The 18,800-nt window shown below is 34.2% G+C and overlaps 1 protein-coding gene across 2 annotated transcripts in view; it reads right to left on the bottom strand.

Moving 5' to 3' along the window:
- Window positions 1-18,800, bottom strand: part of LOC124362580 (phospholipase D1) — an 84,948-nt gene that overhangs the window by 36,675 nt on the left and 29,473 nt on the right. For both annotated transcript variants that reach the window (XM_046817214.1, XM_046817215.1), the window contains exons 5-6: window positions 11,962-12,082; window positions 1,929-2,080 (exon numbers count right to left, since the gene is read on the bottom strand). In XM_046817214.1, coding sequence (XP_046673170.1) covers window positions 1,929-2,080; window positions 11,962-12,082 — 273 coding nt within the window. The remainder of the gene's footprint in view (window positions 1-1,928; window positions 2,081-11,961; window positions 12,083-18,800) is intronic.

The raw sequence follows: 18,800 nt of genomic DNA, 5'->3' as shown, positions 1-18,800 counted from the left end.
TGGTTTTTCCTCGAAAAGTGATGTCCGATGTAGAGGTAGTGTGTAATTTCCTGCATGGCGTGTGTTATGTGTATGAAGGGTTTTTCCTGTTTGTACATGCAGTTGGTCAACGTGCAAAATTACTTCTTGTATGTAGAGTGCAGTAATTGTCATAATTCCCAAGGTTTTAAATGCTTGTCGGCAGCTTTGTTGGTGTTCGAGTTCCGCTAGGGTTCGGATAGCTTTTTTCTGCAGGAGTAGTACTCTGTTCAGGTTTCCTGCAGAGGATCCACCCCAAACAGCAAGTCCATACCTCACATGAGTTTCCACCAAAGCATAGTAAGCTGTTTTTGCTGCCTCCAAGTTGCCGATACATTTTATTCGGCGTACTACATATATACCAGTGCTGATTTTTTTGCAAACCTGGTTTACATGCTCAGTCCACGTAAGTTTGTGGTCAATAGTTACGCCAAGGAATTTGATATGGTCTTTTCTTGATACATCAAGTGGGTTAGGGATATGGTCCTTCCTCTTGCTGAAGTTGATGTGAACTGTCTTCGATGGATTCATGGCTAGATCATTCCTTCTGCAGTAATTGAGGGCTTTACTGAGAGAGCTTGTGGCACTTTCGTACACTCCTTCAGCAGAGTCATTCTTAATCAACAATGTTGTATCGTCTGCATACATCACACAAGTGGTATTGTGATCACGTATATAAGCTGGGAAGTCATTCACAAATAAGACAAAGAGAACTGGGCCCAAAACAGATCCTTGCGGTACTCCGCGGGTAACAGGTAGTGGATTGGATTGATGTGAAGTAGTTACACCATAAATGGTAGTTTGCAGCTCGACTATTTGAGATCGGCCTGTGAGGTAACTTACAAACCATTTGTTAGCTGTGTCTCTGATTCCTAATGATGTTAATTTCTTTGAGATGATGTCGTGGCCCAGGCAATCAAACGCCTTGCTGTAGTCAAGAAAGAGTGCAGATACGTATTGTTCTTTGTCTATTTGGTCAATAACATGTTCAACAAGGCTGATGATGGCAGAGCTGGTTGATTTTCCTTTCAAAAATCCATGTTGCTTTTCGGTTATCAGATTTTCTTGTTTTAGGTGAGCCATGAGTCTGTGTAGAGCTATTTTTTCTATGATTTTTGAGAATGTTGAGATTAGAGAGATGGGACGGTAATTTTGGACTTCCAGTGTTGAACCATTTTTATGTTTGGGGTATACTTTAGAGAGCTTAAGGGCTGTAGGGAACTCACCAAGGCTGAAGGACTTATTAATTATGCTGACTAAAGGCGGCATTAGCTCTTCAGAGCAGTGTTTCACAATTTTAGAAGAATATTCATCCACTCCACTTGAAGATTTTTGGTTACCCATAGGACCAATGTAAAAGAATTCACTAATACTTAGCCAATTCCCATGGTAGTGATATGTGCCATAATCAAACTCAGTGTTTCTCATAAAGTCAAAAGTCCGCTTCATGCAAAATTTCAAATCTATAGGTCAGGTTGTTTTTAAGGTATTGTATGGACAAACAGAAAAAATTTTATTTTTCCAGTCCCATGAGTTAAAAGCTTTGCTAGCACTCAGCCAAAAATCCATTTAACCGCCAGGTATATAGTAGTTGTGTAGGAAAGGGTTTTGACCCTGAGCTCCACCTCCTTTGATCCGAATGGTCACAACAATGAACTTCACCTTGTCATTTACATTTAGAACAATCATAGTAGTTTTCATAAAGGCGCATCAAGAATTCAGACAAAACTGTAATGATACATATCTCACTGACAGAGAATTATTTATACTGCTAGAAATCTACTTAATAGTTGGTCAGATTTTCTAGTTTTCTATTACATATATTGTTATTCCCTAGTTAAACAGTATATAACTACTTGATCACCATGCTAATTGGATCATAACACACTATACATGTACTGTACACTTGCCTGACACATATACCGAGGTTGAGCAGACCACAGCAGTTACAGCCTCCAGAGGCAGGTTGAGTACTCCTTGTACGCTTCAGAATCTCTCCCTCCTTCCCCTTCAGGCCCAACCCGTTCACAAAAGACAGGTGGCACACTTCCAGGAAGGCTACCTATACACCACTCATGTCATAAAATTCAACAAACACATTTTTGTTTTTTACATTGTTACATTCATACTTGTTAATACATTAAAAAACAATACAATACCAAATGTAATATAACTGTAAGTTTTAAATATATTTTCAGCAGTCATATGTCTACTTATCACCTATGAAATGGCATAACAGACAACTTACATATTAGAACTTACAGATTAGAACAGACAAAAAATTGACCTTTGTGGCACTGCGTTAGACTCATACTGAATGCAGGTGAAACTGTCACTTCATTCCTCATTCTGTGCTTCATATTAGTTACACATAGCCACTGAAATCAACTATCCCACTAATTGTAAAGTCCGTGCTACAATTGATTTCTTTGAAAAGAAATGCAATCTGTTCAGATTCATTGAGAATGGTGTTCCGTATATGGAAGCAGTGGAATGAAACCTGAAAGGATGCTTTAATGTTGATGGTGGAGAGTGATCTAGTGACCTCTATAGTTTGATGGCCTTACTCAGAAAATTAATAAACAAGATAGATAAAATCAGTGATTTACTATAAGAAATATTGTTCTTATAATATTTTCCATTTTAATTTGTTGGTGTGCAGGAAGAATTATCTAAAATACAGCATGACTTTTAAATATTTTTTTAACAAAAGGTAACAAAAATTTAAGCACATCAAGAGAGAGAGAGAGAGAGAGAGAGAGAGAGAGAGAGAGGAGAGAGAGAGAGAGAGAGAGAGAGAGAGAGAGAGAGAGCTTTATTTCAAAATCACAAAGACCTGAAATGGCGTTACAAATTAATACAATTAATTACAACAATTTTCCTCTGCTTCACAAATCAATTTCGGTTTTGAATCCATGATTAGTGATGAAAGTGTTTGCCAGTTTCAAAAACTCATTCACACTGTAGAAAGGGTTTTCAAGAAGCCACCTGGTGAGATGAAGCTTTAGCGTTCTGGGGTTCTCACTCTTGATGACTTGAGGTAGGATGTTGTAGAATTTTGCCCCTGCATATGATGGTTTTTTTTCAAAAAGTGTCCGATGATGAGCAGGAAGGCTAAAGTTTTGGGCATTTCTGGTATTATACCCATGCAGGTCCTTGATGTCGAGTCTGCTGATTTGAAGTCGCCAGGACGATGACTTCGTAGATGTAGAAACCCACAACTGTCATCAACTTCAGCTCCTTGAAATGTCCTCTGCAGCTGTCCTCTCCATCCCAGCCCAGATAACAGCCTCACTGCTTTCTTCTGAAGAACGAGCACCACGTTCTAAGTTGTGTTGGGAAGACGCACCCCACGCCATTATACCATACCTCATATTGCTCTCAAAAAGGGCAATGGTAGGCAGTTAAAACTGCTTCATGGCGTGCTAACTGCTTGCGTTCTTCTGAGGGCGAATAGGGCACTGCTGAGTTTCTTGCAGAGAGAATCTATGTGGTCCTGCCAGTTCAGCGAGTCATCAATGATTACTCCAAGATGTTTTGTCGCTCTTACCGCCTGGAAGTCAGGCAAAGCTGAGACTTCTTGTTTTCTTGCTTCCAAAGATGATTTGGGTAGTCTTTGATTCATTGAAGACTAAGTCCATTGCTCTGGCAGTATTCAATGGCAAGGTTTACAGCTATAAAAGAATTTACTTCAAGGGTTTCTAAAGATTTGTGCGCTGTTAACAAAAAACCGAATCGTCAGCATACATAACTGTGTGGCTTAAAGGCTCAACGTACTGAGGCAGGTCATTCGTATATAAAATGAAAAGAATCGGGCCAAGGACCGACCCTTGTGGAACACCCTCTTTTTCACTGGTAGGAGGCTAGACCTAGTCTTAGTCTCAAGACCATTCACCATCTGTCTGATCTCCACAAGCTGCTCACGATCACTGAGGTAACTCTTAAACCACTTCATTGGATCATCCCGAAATCCAAGAAATCTCAGTTTATCAAGTATTAGGTCATGGCCGAGACAATCAAAGGCCTTACTCAAGTCCATAAACATACCAATGACATTTTTGCCTTCATCCATGCTATCCACTATGTGTTTCTACCATGTCAACAAGAGCTGTCTGAGTTGATTTCTTGTGAAGGAAGCCATGTTGACTCGTTGTCAAGATATTTGTTGTTGTTAAGGTGCTCAAAGATTCTTATCAGGACAATTTTTTCTTAATCTATAATCTTTGAAAATGTTGAAAATGAGCGATATCGGCCTATAATTTTCAACACTGTGTTTGCTTCCGTTCTTATGCAGTGGAAATGACTTTGGCGAATTTTCATTTTCTTGGGAAACTCTCCACTTTGTAGGGACAGATTGGTAACATGTACTAAGTGGGAGAAGCAACTCACTTTTACAGACCTTTACAATGCTTGATGATATCTCATCTAAACCAGCAGATGGTTTTACTTTCAGGCCATTTAGGAAGGACATCGCTTAGTTTCTTTTGGAGAAGTCGGCCTTGAGTACTACAAGTGGAGATTGGATGTAAAGAGGTGTGTTTTGAGTTGCGGGTGATGGACCTCCAGAGGATCTCGAAGGACCTTTATTTAGTGTTTTTTCTGCTATGGTGGCAAAATGCTCATTAAAATAGTTAGATATTAAAGTCGGGTCTTCTACCATATTTCCAGAAATTTTGAGATGATCCAGATTTCCTGCTGATTTTGTCTTTTTCAGGTGTCTCTCATTGTTGATAGTGTTCCAAATGGCTTTGGATTTTGTTTGTGGAGTTATTAATATGCTGAGCACTGAAGTTGCGTCTGATAGATTTCAGTTTGTTATCGTAGGTTTTCTTTTGTGCTGGGCAGCAGTTTGTTTGTCTTCTTCTTTTCCACTCATGATACATTTTTCTTCAGCCTCAAGAAACTGTTGTTTGAGTGCTCTTTGCTTCTGCATCACAGAGTGGTATAGTCTTAAAGTTGTTATTAATTCTCGATTTTTTTATGGGACAAACCTTATCTAGAGCTGCTGTAATAATCGAAAGAAAATTATTGTAAGCTTCGTTGGCATCTTCTGTTTTGAATACAGTGTCCCAATTTTCTTCCGCCAGGCAGTGTTTTTAGGTTGTTGAGGCTAACGATTATTGAGATGTCGTCTGACTGACGATGATGAAGTTTTCTTTCTAACTGGAAGGTTTAGAGTTTGCATAATTGGCCAGTATGGTCAGAAATGCCAGTGTTGAGAATCTCCACATCCATGTTCTGAATATTTCCACTGTCAACACATACGGCGTCAATTGAAGAGCGTGTATTCTGCGTGACTCTTGTTGGTGGTAGGGGTAACCTTTCCATGTTTGTATGAAAGTAAAAGCTCATTCAGCAGACTGCCTTCAGGAGTTTGCTTCAACAAGTCGATGTTAATATCACCAATCATCACCTTTATGCAGTTTTGAGGTGGGAGTGTATCTAGCACATTCGTGATACTTGAAGGGCTTGCGTGATAGCTTTGGTTGCTGTTGGTGGGGGGTCTATATATTCCCAGTATGAATACACTGAATTTTTTTAGTAAATAACTAAATTGATTATATTGGTTCATATTTATTCTTTTATTTAACAGGTCAAAATGTTACAAAAACATTTAAACTATGATTTGATCTGTTTATTTTATTTGATAACACATCACACAAACATTACAATAAAATAGTTTGAATAAACAATATCATATTTTATAATAATCCTTAAAATTCCTGGGATTAATAGTGCACACTAGGTTAAGAGGTATTCTCACTGTCTCATCAGGTGCACAATGCACAATTTTGCAGTGTAAGTGTCTCTGATAACGAAACAATCAAAGAGTTCATTTTGAGCTTCTTCATTTTTAGTCACTGACTATTTTTGGATCCCTTTAGATGAACATGACTCGAAATTTTAGGAGTCTAGTTTTGCGACAGCATCAGATTTCAGACGCTGCACGTACGAGGGAGGTGAACTGGAGCTAAACTCAACATTCACATTAGATGAACACCTCCCACCATAACTGCGTTTAGTGTAGATTCATCATCTTGCTCTGATCTTGCGTTATGACATCACTTGTTTGATTTTGATATTAACACAAGATGTTAATGGCAAACCATTGCTTGGATTCATGATAGTCCACAACACCCATTTTCCATCTCTTTATGGTCTGATTTTACATGCCATCACTTTTGTCATCTTAAGGAGAATAAATGGTTAAAATTATCACATCTGTATTTTTGGGATCAACTGATATTGGGAGTGACACATAAACATTCTTGTTACATTATTATAAAACAACAAAACTGTATCTCATAAATTTAATCTATTTTAAAATTCATTATAGATTTAAATAATGTGGATTAGACTGTCTGTATAAATATATTGTATAGGAAAGCTTGTTTTTTTTTTCTTCCGAATGTTTAACTAATTTTGAGATTTAAATCTGGAAATCAGCAACATTACTCAAATGATAGCCTACATAAAATTGCACCAGTTTCATGATACAGGTCAGCTTTAACCATGTGATTATTACCAGACTGGTACACTCTTGATAAAAATATGTACGGACTAAAAGAGAATAGTCTATTAGTTATAGAAATTAAAATAATACTATTCTTGTTGTTGATGAAAGAGATTAACGAATAATAAATTAGTGGTGTGATAAAAATAATAGTTAGCTCACATATCTGGCTATTAAACAATAATTATTTATGGAATATAAAATGCCCTATATTTAAACCTTTACTACAAGTTATTTGAGTAATATCAATATTTACAACCTTGAGCTTTCTTACAATAACTCCTAGCTAAATTCATGTAGTATCTATTATGTACCTTACTAGTCAACTTTATTGATAAAACTACCAACTGAATTCACAGCATGCTATATACAAGACATAGTTTTTGCTTAATATATTTACATTAGCAGTGCAAACAACCAATTAATGTTTTTATTTATGCTTCAAACACAAGAAATTTACAATACTTACAAAATATGTATCTTAAATGTTATAAAATACAAAATGTAATGTATATAATATATACATTATATTATAATTGTTGTCTTTATGTCAAAAAGACAGCACACTGTCTTTGAACCCATTGTGCATACAATGTTGAATCACATGATTATTTTACATAAACTTTTCAATGTTTACTTTTACCTGAGAATTGTGAACATGAAAGATGAAACTGATTATAAAACAGCTGCCTCTGTTTAACCAATCAAAAAATGATTAGATTGAGGTAATGGAATCGTGCAGACATAATAATGTAAGATGAATGACTAAGTGCACAAAACACAAAATCCACATACTATTGATTGCTACTAATTTGGATACTTACCACAATCTTCTATTATCCTGGGTCATCACTAAACAAATGCAACCAGCATTTAATGCCCAATACAGATTCATACCTAAGTTACAACAAACCTTAGGGAAATAAATCTTTTTTTGTACACTGCAATAGATTATGCCAGTTAAAATTTTTAATTCAACCCTTATTTTATACCCTTTACACCTGCAACTAAAACATCTGTGTTTTAAACACTATAATGAGACATGAACCCTTTAAAATTAAGGTGATTTTAACCACCCTAGTGTCGATAGATTTTCTGGGAGGAAGAAACTCTCTTCCACTGAACCCTTTAAATAAAGCTCCTCCCCAAATAGTCTCATTCAGTCTTGAAAAAAAGAAAGTTTAATGCTGTAATGATGTTTTGGGTTACAGGTTAGTTGTGATAAACTGATAACCAAAGGGTTGCTGCTGCAGTCCTGCTACTGAACTAAATCTCATGTAAATCTGCAGACCTGTAATTTGCTGATGCTGTTAGGAAGAGTAAGCAAATTATTTTTACAAAGATTTAGAAAATAGTTGTTTTTATGGCTAATACACTATCATCTAGTCAGTACAACTTCTACTTAAAAGTAATCCACTCTCTATTGTTCTTAAGACAAGTTATCAATAGGTAAATTCCATATTGTATTCTTAAGTATACGATATATAAGGTAATTTGAATTGATTTTATATGTATCATCAGCCAGTTATGAAGAAAATTAAATATTTTTAAACAATAATTACAAATGATATATCCAAAGTTATTTTTATTGATACAAAAATCCTTTAACTAAAGTTTTTCCTTATCATTGACACTAGACTTTATAACACAGAAAATACCTGACTCATACTGTGTTATACACAAATATAAAACAATATAACTGATTCCTGTAAAGCACCCACTCATAGTGAAGAAGCCTAGTGCCAATTTGTATTGCACAAGAACACAACCCAGCTTTTCATAAAATCATTTGTGTTATTTCCATTAAGAAATAAATTGATGGTCACCACCTATGCTAACTTTGATAGGTATTGAAATGGGAGAGTACTGAAAGGTCTTAAACACCAAAAGATATTTCTGAAATCATAATTATATTTTTGTTATCTTGATGATATACTTAAAATCAAACATGAGACAAATAAAAGATAAATCAGTGTCAAAAAACTCTAACTCATTGGCTGAGGGTGGTAAAATTATTATTTACATTTGTTTGGGTTTATTTAAGTGTGTTAAGCTAAAAAATGACCTAAAAATTATAATTGATATTTTAACCTTTTAAAACCCTCCTTAATATATATATATATATATATATATATATATACGAGGGCTGTTCAGAAAGTAACCTCCGGTCGATTGAAAAAAATACACCAAGTTAAGTAAAAATATTTTAATATATACATCTTACAACTACATCTTTGCACTATTTTTCGACATAGTCTCCATCACGATTGAGGCACTTATCGTATCTCTTCACAAGCTTTGAAATTCCTTCTGCATAAAAATCACCAGCCTGTGCCTTGAGCCAGCCTGTGACCGCATCTTTGAGCTCTTCGTCGTCATCAAACCGCTGGGACCCGAGCCATTTCTTCATATGCATGAAGAGGTGATAGTCGCTTGGCGCCAGATCTGGGCTGTAAGGTGGATGGTTGAAAACGTCCCACTTGAAGGACTTAAGAAGGGCTGTTGTTCTGCAAGCAGAGTGAGGACGGGCGTTATCGTGCAAAAAAAAACGATACCGGAAGTCAGCATACCACGGCGTTTGTTCTGTATAGCCCGTCGTAATGTTTTTAGTGTTTCACAGTACACGTCTTGATTAATGGTCGTCCCACGTTCCATGAATTCAACCAACAACACCCCTTTGGCATCCCAAAACACCGTTGCCATCAGTTTTCTGGCAGAAAAATCTTGCCGGGCTTTTTTTTGGTTTGGTAGGCGAATCTGAATGTGCCCACATCTTTGATTGTTCTTTTGTCTCAGGGTTTACGTACTTAATCCAGGTTTCGTCACCGGTCACGATTCTGTTTAACAATGGTTCTCCTTCGTCCGCATAACGTGACAGAAAGTCTAATGCAGAGGCCATTCTTTGAGTTTTGTGGTGGTCGGTAAGAATTTTGGGCACCCATCGTGCACATAACTTACGGTAACCCAATCTTGCTGTCACTATCTCGTACAAAAGAGTCTTAGAAATCTGTGGAAAATCAGTAGACAACTCCGCCATTGTGAAACATCGATTTTCACGAACTTTTGCATCAACTGTCTGAACGAGTTCGTCAGTCACCAAGGATGGTCTACCACTCCTCTCTTCATCATGAACGTTTTCTCGTCCACTTTTAAATAAACGTACCCATTCACGGACAACTCCTTCACTCATAACTTGTGGTCCGTACACGGCACAAAGCTCACGATGAATAGCTGCTGCAGAGTATCCTTTGGCTGTAAAAAACCGTATAACAGCACGCACTTCACATTTGGCGGTATTTTCTATTGCAGCACACATTTCAAACTGCCACAAAAACTAAACTAGCGCAGGTACGATGTTCACTCGACTACAGCTTGATGCCGACTGACCTGCTTAGTGCGTGAATGCACAGATGGCGCGCTACTCCCCTCCACTACCCGCACTGTGACCAACCGGAGGTTACTTTCTGAACAGCCCTCGTATATATATATATATATATATATATATATATATATATATATATAATTTCAATAAACATTGAATCGCAAAAAGTACTTACTCCACCGGGACTCGAACCTGGATCTCTCACTTACCGGTCGAATGTGCTACCATTACACCACAGAGCCCCCACTTTTTACGATTCAATTATTTTGTATTTAGCAATATCTGTCACATATGCGTTTAAATAACCAAACTAACATATGATCGGAAGACCAAATACCTGTCAAATGACTTTTATTTATATTAAATTTGTATACAGTAAGTGGCAATAGCCTTATTTAATTTCAATAAACATTGAATCGCAAAAAGTATATATATATATCATCAACCATTGGATTTTAATATGTTCCATTTTTTATTTTCACATTTTCATTTGTCTACAGTAACTTTTTGTGGTTTGCCACTAATACTAATATCTAAATATAAATATACAATAGTTAACCTAAAACTGTTTTACAGATAAATAGTTAAAAGAAAGGAAAATAATTTTATTAAATTTAACATCAGAATAAGTTAAACTAAATACGGTTACAAAAATAGAATAAATCAACATTGAAACCATACAGGCAAAATTAAATGAAGAGAATCTTAATCATTAAAAAACTCTGAGACACAATAAAAGGCCTGGGTGCAAAGCCAAGATGTCATTGAGCATTGTTGAAAAAACGTAACCCAGCATACAATGGACTTCCCTTAAAGGTTATTGTTCGGTGTAAGGGAAAACTCAGCATGGATCCCGTATCTAGTACGAAAGCCGTGAAAATTACCGGTTTTATGCAATGTTTAAGTATTTTTAAACGTTAATATTACAACGTCCTGGATATATAAAGAAAACACGGTATTAATATTATTTTGCTGAAAAATGATCTTGCAAGGATGTCTAGGACTTAAACCAAAAATTACTCTCAAAATCTTTTTCTGGCACTTGAGTAATTTTTCCAGTAGATTAGGGGATTTCCATATTGCAACCCCATAACGAAGTAGGTTCTCACAGTAGCCTCGGTATACAACAAGAAGAACCTCTCTGTCATGGTTGGTTTTAAAACTCTTACAGCAAAAAAAAAAACTGAATTGGTGCTAAGCAAGGTGTTTGTGATATGAACTCGCCAAGAAAGGGATCGTTCAAACCAAACACACAAGAACTTTATGTAGGGAGAAGACTTTAGGTTAAACATATTCGGATCATATGAATTGCCTCTGTTTAGTGTAAAGTGGACAGAACTTGTTTTTTCAAAGTTGACTAGGAATCCATTATTCTCAAACCATTCTCTGAAGGTAGACTATAGAGCTGATTCTTTAGATCGTTGCAGTCTTTTCCAGAAACCAAGACTGATACATCATCAGCGAACATATTGAGATTATAAAATTCACCCATGACATGAATGTCTTTAATAATGTGCAATATGAATAGTAAAAGAGAGATTATGCAGCCCTGAGGGACTCCGAGTTCGACTGATTTATAAAAGGACGAAAATGAGCTGGAGGAGTTATTTATCCTTACTCTTCGTTGTCTTCCAGATAAAAAAGATCGAAGCCAGTCGAGTGCAATTCCTCTTACCCCATAATGAGAAAGTCTATTTAAGAGTATGATTTACACAATCGAAGGCCCTGGATAAGTCACAGAACAAACCCAACACCTTACTCGACCCCTCCAGGGATCGGAATAGACGATTTGAAAAATCATACAGGGCACTAATTGTCGATTTCCCTTGTATTAAACCATGTTGTTGTTTATTTTTAATTTGAAACATGGATCGATGGCTGGATGGCTGGGTAAGGACGACTTTCTCATATACTGGAGAATGTAGGACCAGAGAGACAGGCCGATAATTTGACACCTCAGAATGACACATTAATCTTATATTATATTTGATTAACTTTAAACAAAATGTACATTTAAAAATTTAAAATATTTAATATTTGTACGTACAGTTTCATGATGATTTCTGTAGATGGGTATCTTTAGCAGGTTCCGCAGATATTCCTCCAACTGCTGCATGCGAGTTTCAATTTGTTCATCTGGCACCAGCGCGTCTGGCTTTGAGGGAAACCTACATCCACCCATCATCATCCTTATTAATCGTATCCTCCAATTTCACAATTTCCATTTGAAATATTAATTTTTTACTGAGCTTAATCTACAACAAATTTACTTCAAACCCATACAAAAACATTTATTTCAAAACCTTTCGAAACCAAGGGTTTCATCATCGGACAACTCCACAAATAAATATTTAGGTACATTATTTTTCTTACAATTAATATTAAAATACCATTTGGTGTAAATATGCAAATACAACAATTTTGGAAATATTTCAGACAGTATGAAAATTAAATATTTGATTAATTGATTGATTTATTTATTTATTTCCAAAATTTATGTACAGAGTCAAATATAATACATAACAAAAATATTATAGGAAATTATCCCCACATGGGCATCAGCCTGTGTGTGGGGAAACGAGTTCCTCAGTCTGCACTACCAATAACACAAAAAAAACCTAAATTAAAATAAGGAAATGAATTGTCATTAATAAAAACATTTTCATTAACAAATGAAAAATGAAGATTTAACCTCTAAAATAAACCATACAAGGCCAGAGCATGGAATACATGAGTAAATCCAGTTAATAAATAATCTAAAATTTGAAAGGAATATATGACTACAGTATAAAATCTTTGAATAAATTGAGAAGAAAGAAGACTGGAATTTTCGGTAGGGCCTTCTTCATTGTTTATGAGTTTTCTTTATTTCTGGTTATGTATAATGTTTCACAAGCATTTGAGTTCATTGGTTTTGGTACTTCTTTTATTAATTTTAGGCTTTTAATTGATGTTCTGTGTACTGATTCAATGCAGTGCTTGGCTACAGCAGATTTTTCAACTCTTCCATATTTTGTGTGTGATAAATGCTCTTTAAATCATGTTTTTATTGTTCTTTTGGTTTGCCCAATATCAATTTTGTCACAGTCATCGCATCCAATTTCATAAATTTCTGATTTATTATAATTTGAAATTTTGTCTTTAGGTTTCCTAAAATTTGGGATAGTTTGTTGCTTGTTTTGTGAATGACAGTTTTAATTGTATGTTTTTTTAACAATTGTGCATATTTGGTTCCAAAAAGTGGTGTATGCTGTGCAAATAAATTCTTGTTTTGTGTCTTGAGGTGGCCTCAATATTTTCTTATCATTTCTAGTTCTTCTTTTCAATGTTTTCTTTAGTATATTTCCAATAAGTTGTGTAGTGTAACCATTGAACCAAGCAATATATTTAATGTAATTTAGTTCTTTATTGTAGTTTTCTGTTGAAAGTAGTGTATTTAAAATTCTTCCAAAAAGAAACATGTTGGAAAGTTTTGTTTTATTAACATTTAATGCTATTTAAAGTTTTTTCCAATTGCTCCAAGAGTCGTCAAGGTCTCAGTACATTATACAATGTTTTAAATTAAATAAATGAAGGAACTATTTGTTAAATGTAATAACAAATTATTTCATTCTTCCAATACAGAATGTTTAACTGTGGATTTTAGTTTTATTGTAGGCAAGTGAAACTTTGAAATATTTGTATGCAGGGAGCTATTCAAACTCTTGACTAATGATGTGTTTAATGAATGTATATGGCCTGTCAAGTCTGGTTAGTGTACAAACATTGACTGACTGACTATTATTACCCAAAGGTTATTGGCTACTATCTGAGGTCATTATTATCTGGTCCATTAAAGAGCTTAAATGTTCCGAACCCCTCTTATAAGCTAAATAATCCATATACCAGTGGGTATTATTGGTTGTTTCAACATGCAATGTAAACATAAAAATTGTATGTTCATTTTAATTAAAGGAGTTGGCCAGTATTGTGAATAAATCAACAAAGTTTTAGGAGTTTTACTGATGTTTGTTTGGAGTACACTTGCATCAGTAGGAGCAAAAGGAGTAACTTGAATGCAGGATTATATAAAATGGCATGTAAAATATAAACGGACTGGTTATCTAAAAATTCTGAAGGAGTTATTAACCTACAATCGGTTGGTGTGCAGGTAGTCTGTACTGTTAGAGAAAGGGAGAAACTACTATAGCTCTCTGACATCCCTTTAATATTAAAACAAATCATGTTTGAACAGGAAGTGCATGTTTTGTGGAACAGCGAATTATAATGAAGTTTTTTGCTATGCCTAGCAAAAATTTTGTGGCAATTATGGATACAGTTTGGAGACAATATCGAGTCAAAATACCAGTGTATTAGCTAGACATAAAGAATTTTCTGAAGGGCGTGAAAAGATAGGGAACAAGAGCCATAATCGTCACCAAGGATGTGTGGATAAGGTCAACATTGAAGCAGTCAGTATCTTATTGAAGAAAATTGGCATATAAATCTCTTTGAAATCATTGAGGAAATCAGTTATGTGAGTGTCCAATGGATCATGTCAGATGAGAGCTGGATTCCACAACTCTTATCGGAGGATCACAAGTAACATCAATTTGAGGTTTCGCAGCAGTTCTTTAATTCATTCAATCAAGAAGGTGAGGCCTTCTTGAATTGCATTGTTGCCTGTGATGAAACTTAAGTGGCTCATTACACACCCAAGTCAAAATATGCGAGTATGGAGTGCAGAAAGAGTGGCGAGTGGGCACGAATGAAGGCAAAGATGTGGTTGTCTGCTGAAAATGTAACAGCAACTATTTTATTTAATTGGCAAGATGCTTTTCATGTTGATTTTCTCCATGATCTACGCACGATTAATGTATAATATTGTTCTGAAGTACTAGATGCTGTAACATTATTATTTCACATGAAAAAGAAGCAGTAATTGATCAATTATGCCTGATACCTGACCACATGTGGCTAACGTCATCAAACACAAATGTTTGAATTAAATTTTGTCTTTGTTGTTGCCATTTGAGTGGTGTACTTTTTTCATATTGTTTGTTTATTAATCACAATGACAATGAATAAACATTTTGGGTGGTTCAAAATTCTGTCCCTCATATTATTTTACGCTTGATTGTCCTTTTTATCTTTACAGAGTTTAAACTATAACATTATTTTAAACTGTTTTATAATGTTTAAGTGTGACGCATAAAAGATTTTAAGAATAAAAACTGTGTTAATTGGGATTAGTGGAATAATTATTAATGCACTTAATTTTAATTAAACTAAAATGTCATTAACACAATTTATAGTAAAACATAAAACAACTGTACTGAAATGAAAAAAATTCAGGGTTATAGAAGTTATAAATATGAAAATTAGTGTCTAAGTTTACTATTTTGAAGTGCACTGTCCCTACTGAAAAAGGTGTCTGTACTAGAACTTAATTCATTTTTAAACCTCTATACTTATAATCAATTCACTTGCTACAGCTCTATAAGACTATATCATTACAGCACATATAAATAATTGAGTTTTAAAAATATGGTGGAAATTGATTGGTGCATAGATTTTTTTTTTATTTTCCCTGGTTATAAATGATGGCCACCCAATTAGGAGATACTTCCTAGCAAATTAAGCTTAGAGATTAATAATACATGATAGGGAATTCTAATCACCACTTATAATATAATGCAAAGTTACAAAATGCCTCTGGTACTAACTGATAGGAGAATGGAATAGTTAGAGACACTTAAAATATAACATGTGACTACTATGTGTGCTATTACAGTGCCACGATTGTCTATTGTCTAGGAGATTATGAATTGATAACTCAATATCAATTCTCTAAATAAGTTAAAGAAATTAACTTGAACCAATACAGATTTCTTTGTATATTTGAACAGAACAAAATCCCAAGTTGCAAAATTACTCTCATCAGCCAATTACCATCCTCAGGAATTAACCCTTTGGCCTAGCGATGTTTTCCTCACTGGACACACCAAGGACATTCAGTTCCTTGCAGACAACTTTGTAGTAATCAGGAAAACCATAAATCTTATTTCTGCATATTTTGATTGTACCTTTTGATAGACTTCAGAAAATGTTGGTTAATAGTAGCAGAGTATATTTATAAACAAGTTTTAATTAAATAATATAACAGCTAATTATTATAGTTAATATACAATTAATTCATAACTGAACCTATTTAATATTTGTTTTAGACATTTTTTCATTAATATTTTGAATTTTTTTTATATAGTAAATTTATTACTATTTATGTATATAAAAAGTATATTTTTGCAGTCTTATGAATAATTTTGTTATCACTTATAATAAAGTGATTCCAAATTAGGTAGTTTAATAAGTTGCTAGATCTAGATATCCAAACAACCAGTTGTTTTATTCTTTTATTTCCAAAGCGTCAGAATAGGCAATTATCACAAGGAAATGTAGATTATTCCTGGGGAGAGTATACTTTTAAATACTCTTAAAACTATCTTAACTAATGGTGTAAACTAATACAGAAACAGAAAATGTCAGCTGTTAAGATGACAACAAGTATTATCTTATATGTATAGCGCTACGCAGTTAGCGTCTGTATAAATATGTTAAAGCATTGAATGCTCACGCTACTATTAGTTTTTAGCTATTGAGCAGCGTGCCCTGATAAATATCGGCTTTAGATGAAGTAAATTACATTGACATAAAATATTTTTTTAAACATAAAAGATTGTATATTTTTAGCAGTATTAATAGGTTAAGGCTGACATAAAAAAGCCTATATTTTTGGTTCACTGGTTGTTGATTGGAAATTCAGAAATCAGCTGTCAATTCTCAGGTTTCATTGTTATGGTAACTATTTATATTAAGGGAGTTACATAGATAAGTCTGAATATGATGAGTTGTAATTAATTAGTTGGCTGATGTTTGCGTGGTTTCTTATTAAGATAGACTTTTTCTTAGAAATATCCTTAATTTGTCCAATGATCATAGATGCCATTATTGAAAACTGAAATAAAACTCTAATAGGTACAAAGTCATTAACAAATTAATATTTATGGATAAATAATTTATATGGTATCTGAAGTTTATCAGGGTCAAACTTGAGAATTTATTAGTAACTAATAAGTAGAGAGATTTAAAATTTTGATCAACTACCAATTTTTGTCACTATCTATCTCAAGATAACAACATAGTGATTGAATCAGAGTGATAAAACTTGTAAAACTGATAAGTCCGCTTACCATCATATTATAACCATTTGTTACAAAGTTATACACTTTATAATGTATCATAAAGACATTTTTAATAGCTTTTACTGAAATAATATACTTTGCATCAAATAAAATGTTAATTTTAACAGTCATAACAAAACATGCATGCCAAAAGAAAGAAATAAACAGTATGATGTCAGACCACATTAATTAATGAGACATCTTTAAAATTGAGCACTGTGTTAATGAAGCAAACCATGCAAGCCACACAGACAAGCTCTGTTAATAGATGGGACAGATCTCACATTCTGTGAGTGAAAATTTTTTAAGGAATACCTTATTTTAATTGTACGTGTGCTTATATAAAATGGTACTAAAAACTCAGGTTTTGGAAAAATACTGATCTAAGAAATTAAAATTGTATTTTTATGTCATCGCTCGTTCTAAAAAATAGGCAATATATTGCTCATTAGATTTTTGAATTTTTTATATAATGGGTATATTACAAATCTTTGTGTAAAATGTTAAAAAACCATAGTGTACATTCCATGTTGCAAAAAGATGCATTTTGATGAGTTGTCATCTGTTTTTATATAATGTAACTAAAAGGGCCTCTTTCTACATTTTTGAACCTTTTTATCAAGACCCATAGTTACCTATGTCAATGACATGATGGTATGGAAAGCTATCATGGGTTTTAGGTTCCCATACTGTTTCCTGCCTAAACTGTGCTTCTAATGTAGCCTACATGCTGTGTTTAGAAAGACAATATTCTTTATTTTCATATTCATAAGAACAGTGATATTGTCAATGCATTAATTACAATTAAAAGTTAAAACATTTACAGAAACTTCTATTAGTCATTGACGATTGTGTGGTGTTATACAGCTCCAGGCTAAAAACATTTATTTTCACTAGCACTTTAAACACTTTCTTCTTCGCAAACTTAGGGCTATAGTTTTTTAGTTCTCCTGGTAGCATGATGTAAAGCCTGGCACCTGCATAAGATGGCTTCTTTGCAAATCGAGCTGATATATTGGTTGGCTATAGAGATTAAAGACACCGTCATGTCTTGTCTGACAATAATTATTATAAATATCACTGATCCTCAAGAAATGCCCTTTCAAGGCCTGTTGAATTACCTCAATCATGTAAACAGACACCACTTTGAGTAAACCCAAGTTCTTAAAAGTCTCTCTACAACAGCCATGATTCACACTGCAAGCTTTTGCAAAACTAGTACACACTGGAGGTTGGTGATGGAAGATCCCCTCCACCAAAGCACTATTCCATAGTGAATATGTGTCTCAAATAGTGCAAAGTAAGCTATTCTGGTACCTTCTAGAGTGCTAATGAGCACACCTCTCCTCAATTTTTCATTAGTTTTCCATTAAAAGACATAAGAAAACACAAAATAATGAATTTGTAAAATTATTGATAATAGTACACTCTTTGGAATGTAACAAAACAAAAATTTATTTTTTCCATGTAAAATCTTATGGAAGAACTTACCTCACAAGACTACTTAGTACTTTAAAAAAAGTAAGTGGTTTAGGTAGATAAAATTATATACAAATATTTTTTGGGCCATTAGTTTGTCTTAGCCATGGATTGAAAAAGAATATTGGTCACAGTCCACCAATGATCCACACCAATAGCTCTTTTAAGATGCTGAGATGCTTCTTTT

This window comes from Homalodisca vitripennis, chromosome 5 (genome assembly GCF_021130785.1).
Source record: "Homalodisca vitripennis isolate AUS2020 chromosome 5, UT_GWSS_2.1, whole genome shotgun sequence".
NCBI classification, from domain to species: Eukaryota; Metazoa; Arthropoda; class Insecta; order Hemiptera; family Cicadellidae; genus Homalodisca; species Homalodisca vitripennis.
This window is presented reverse-complemented; position numbering and strand designations above follow the sequence as displayed.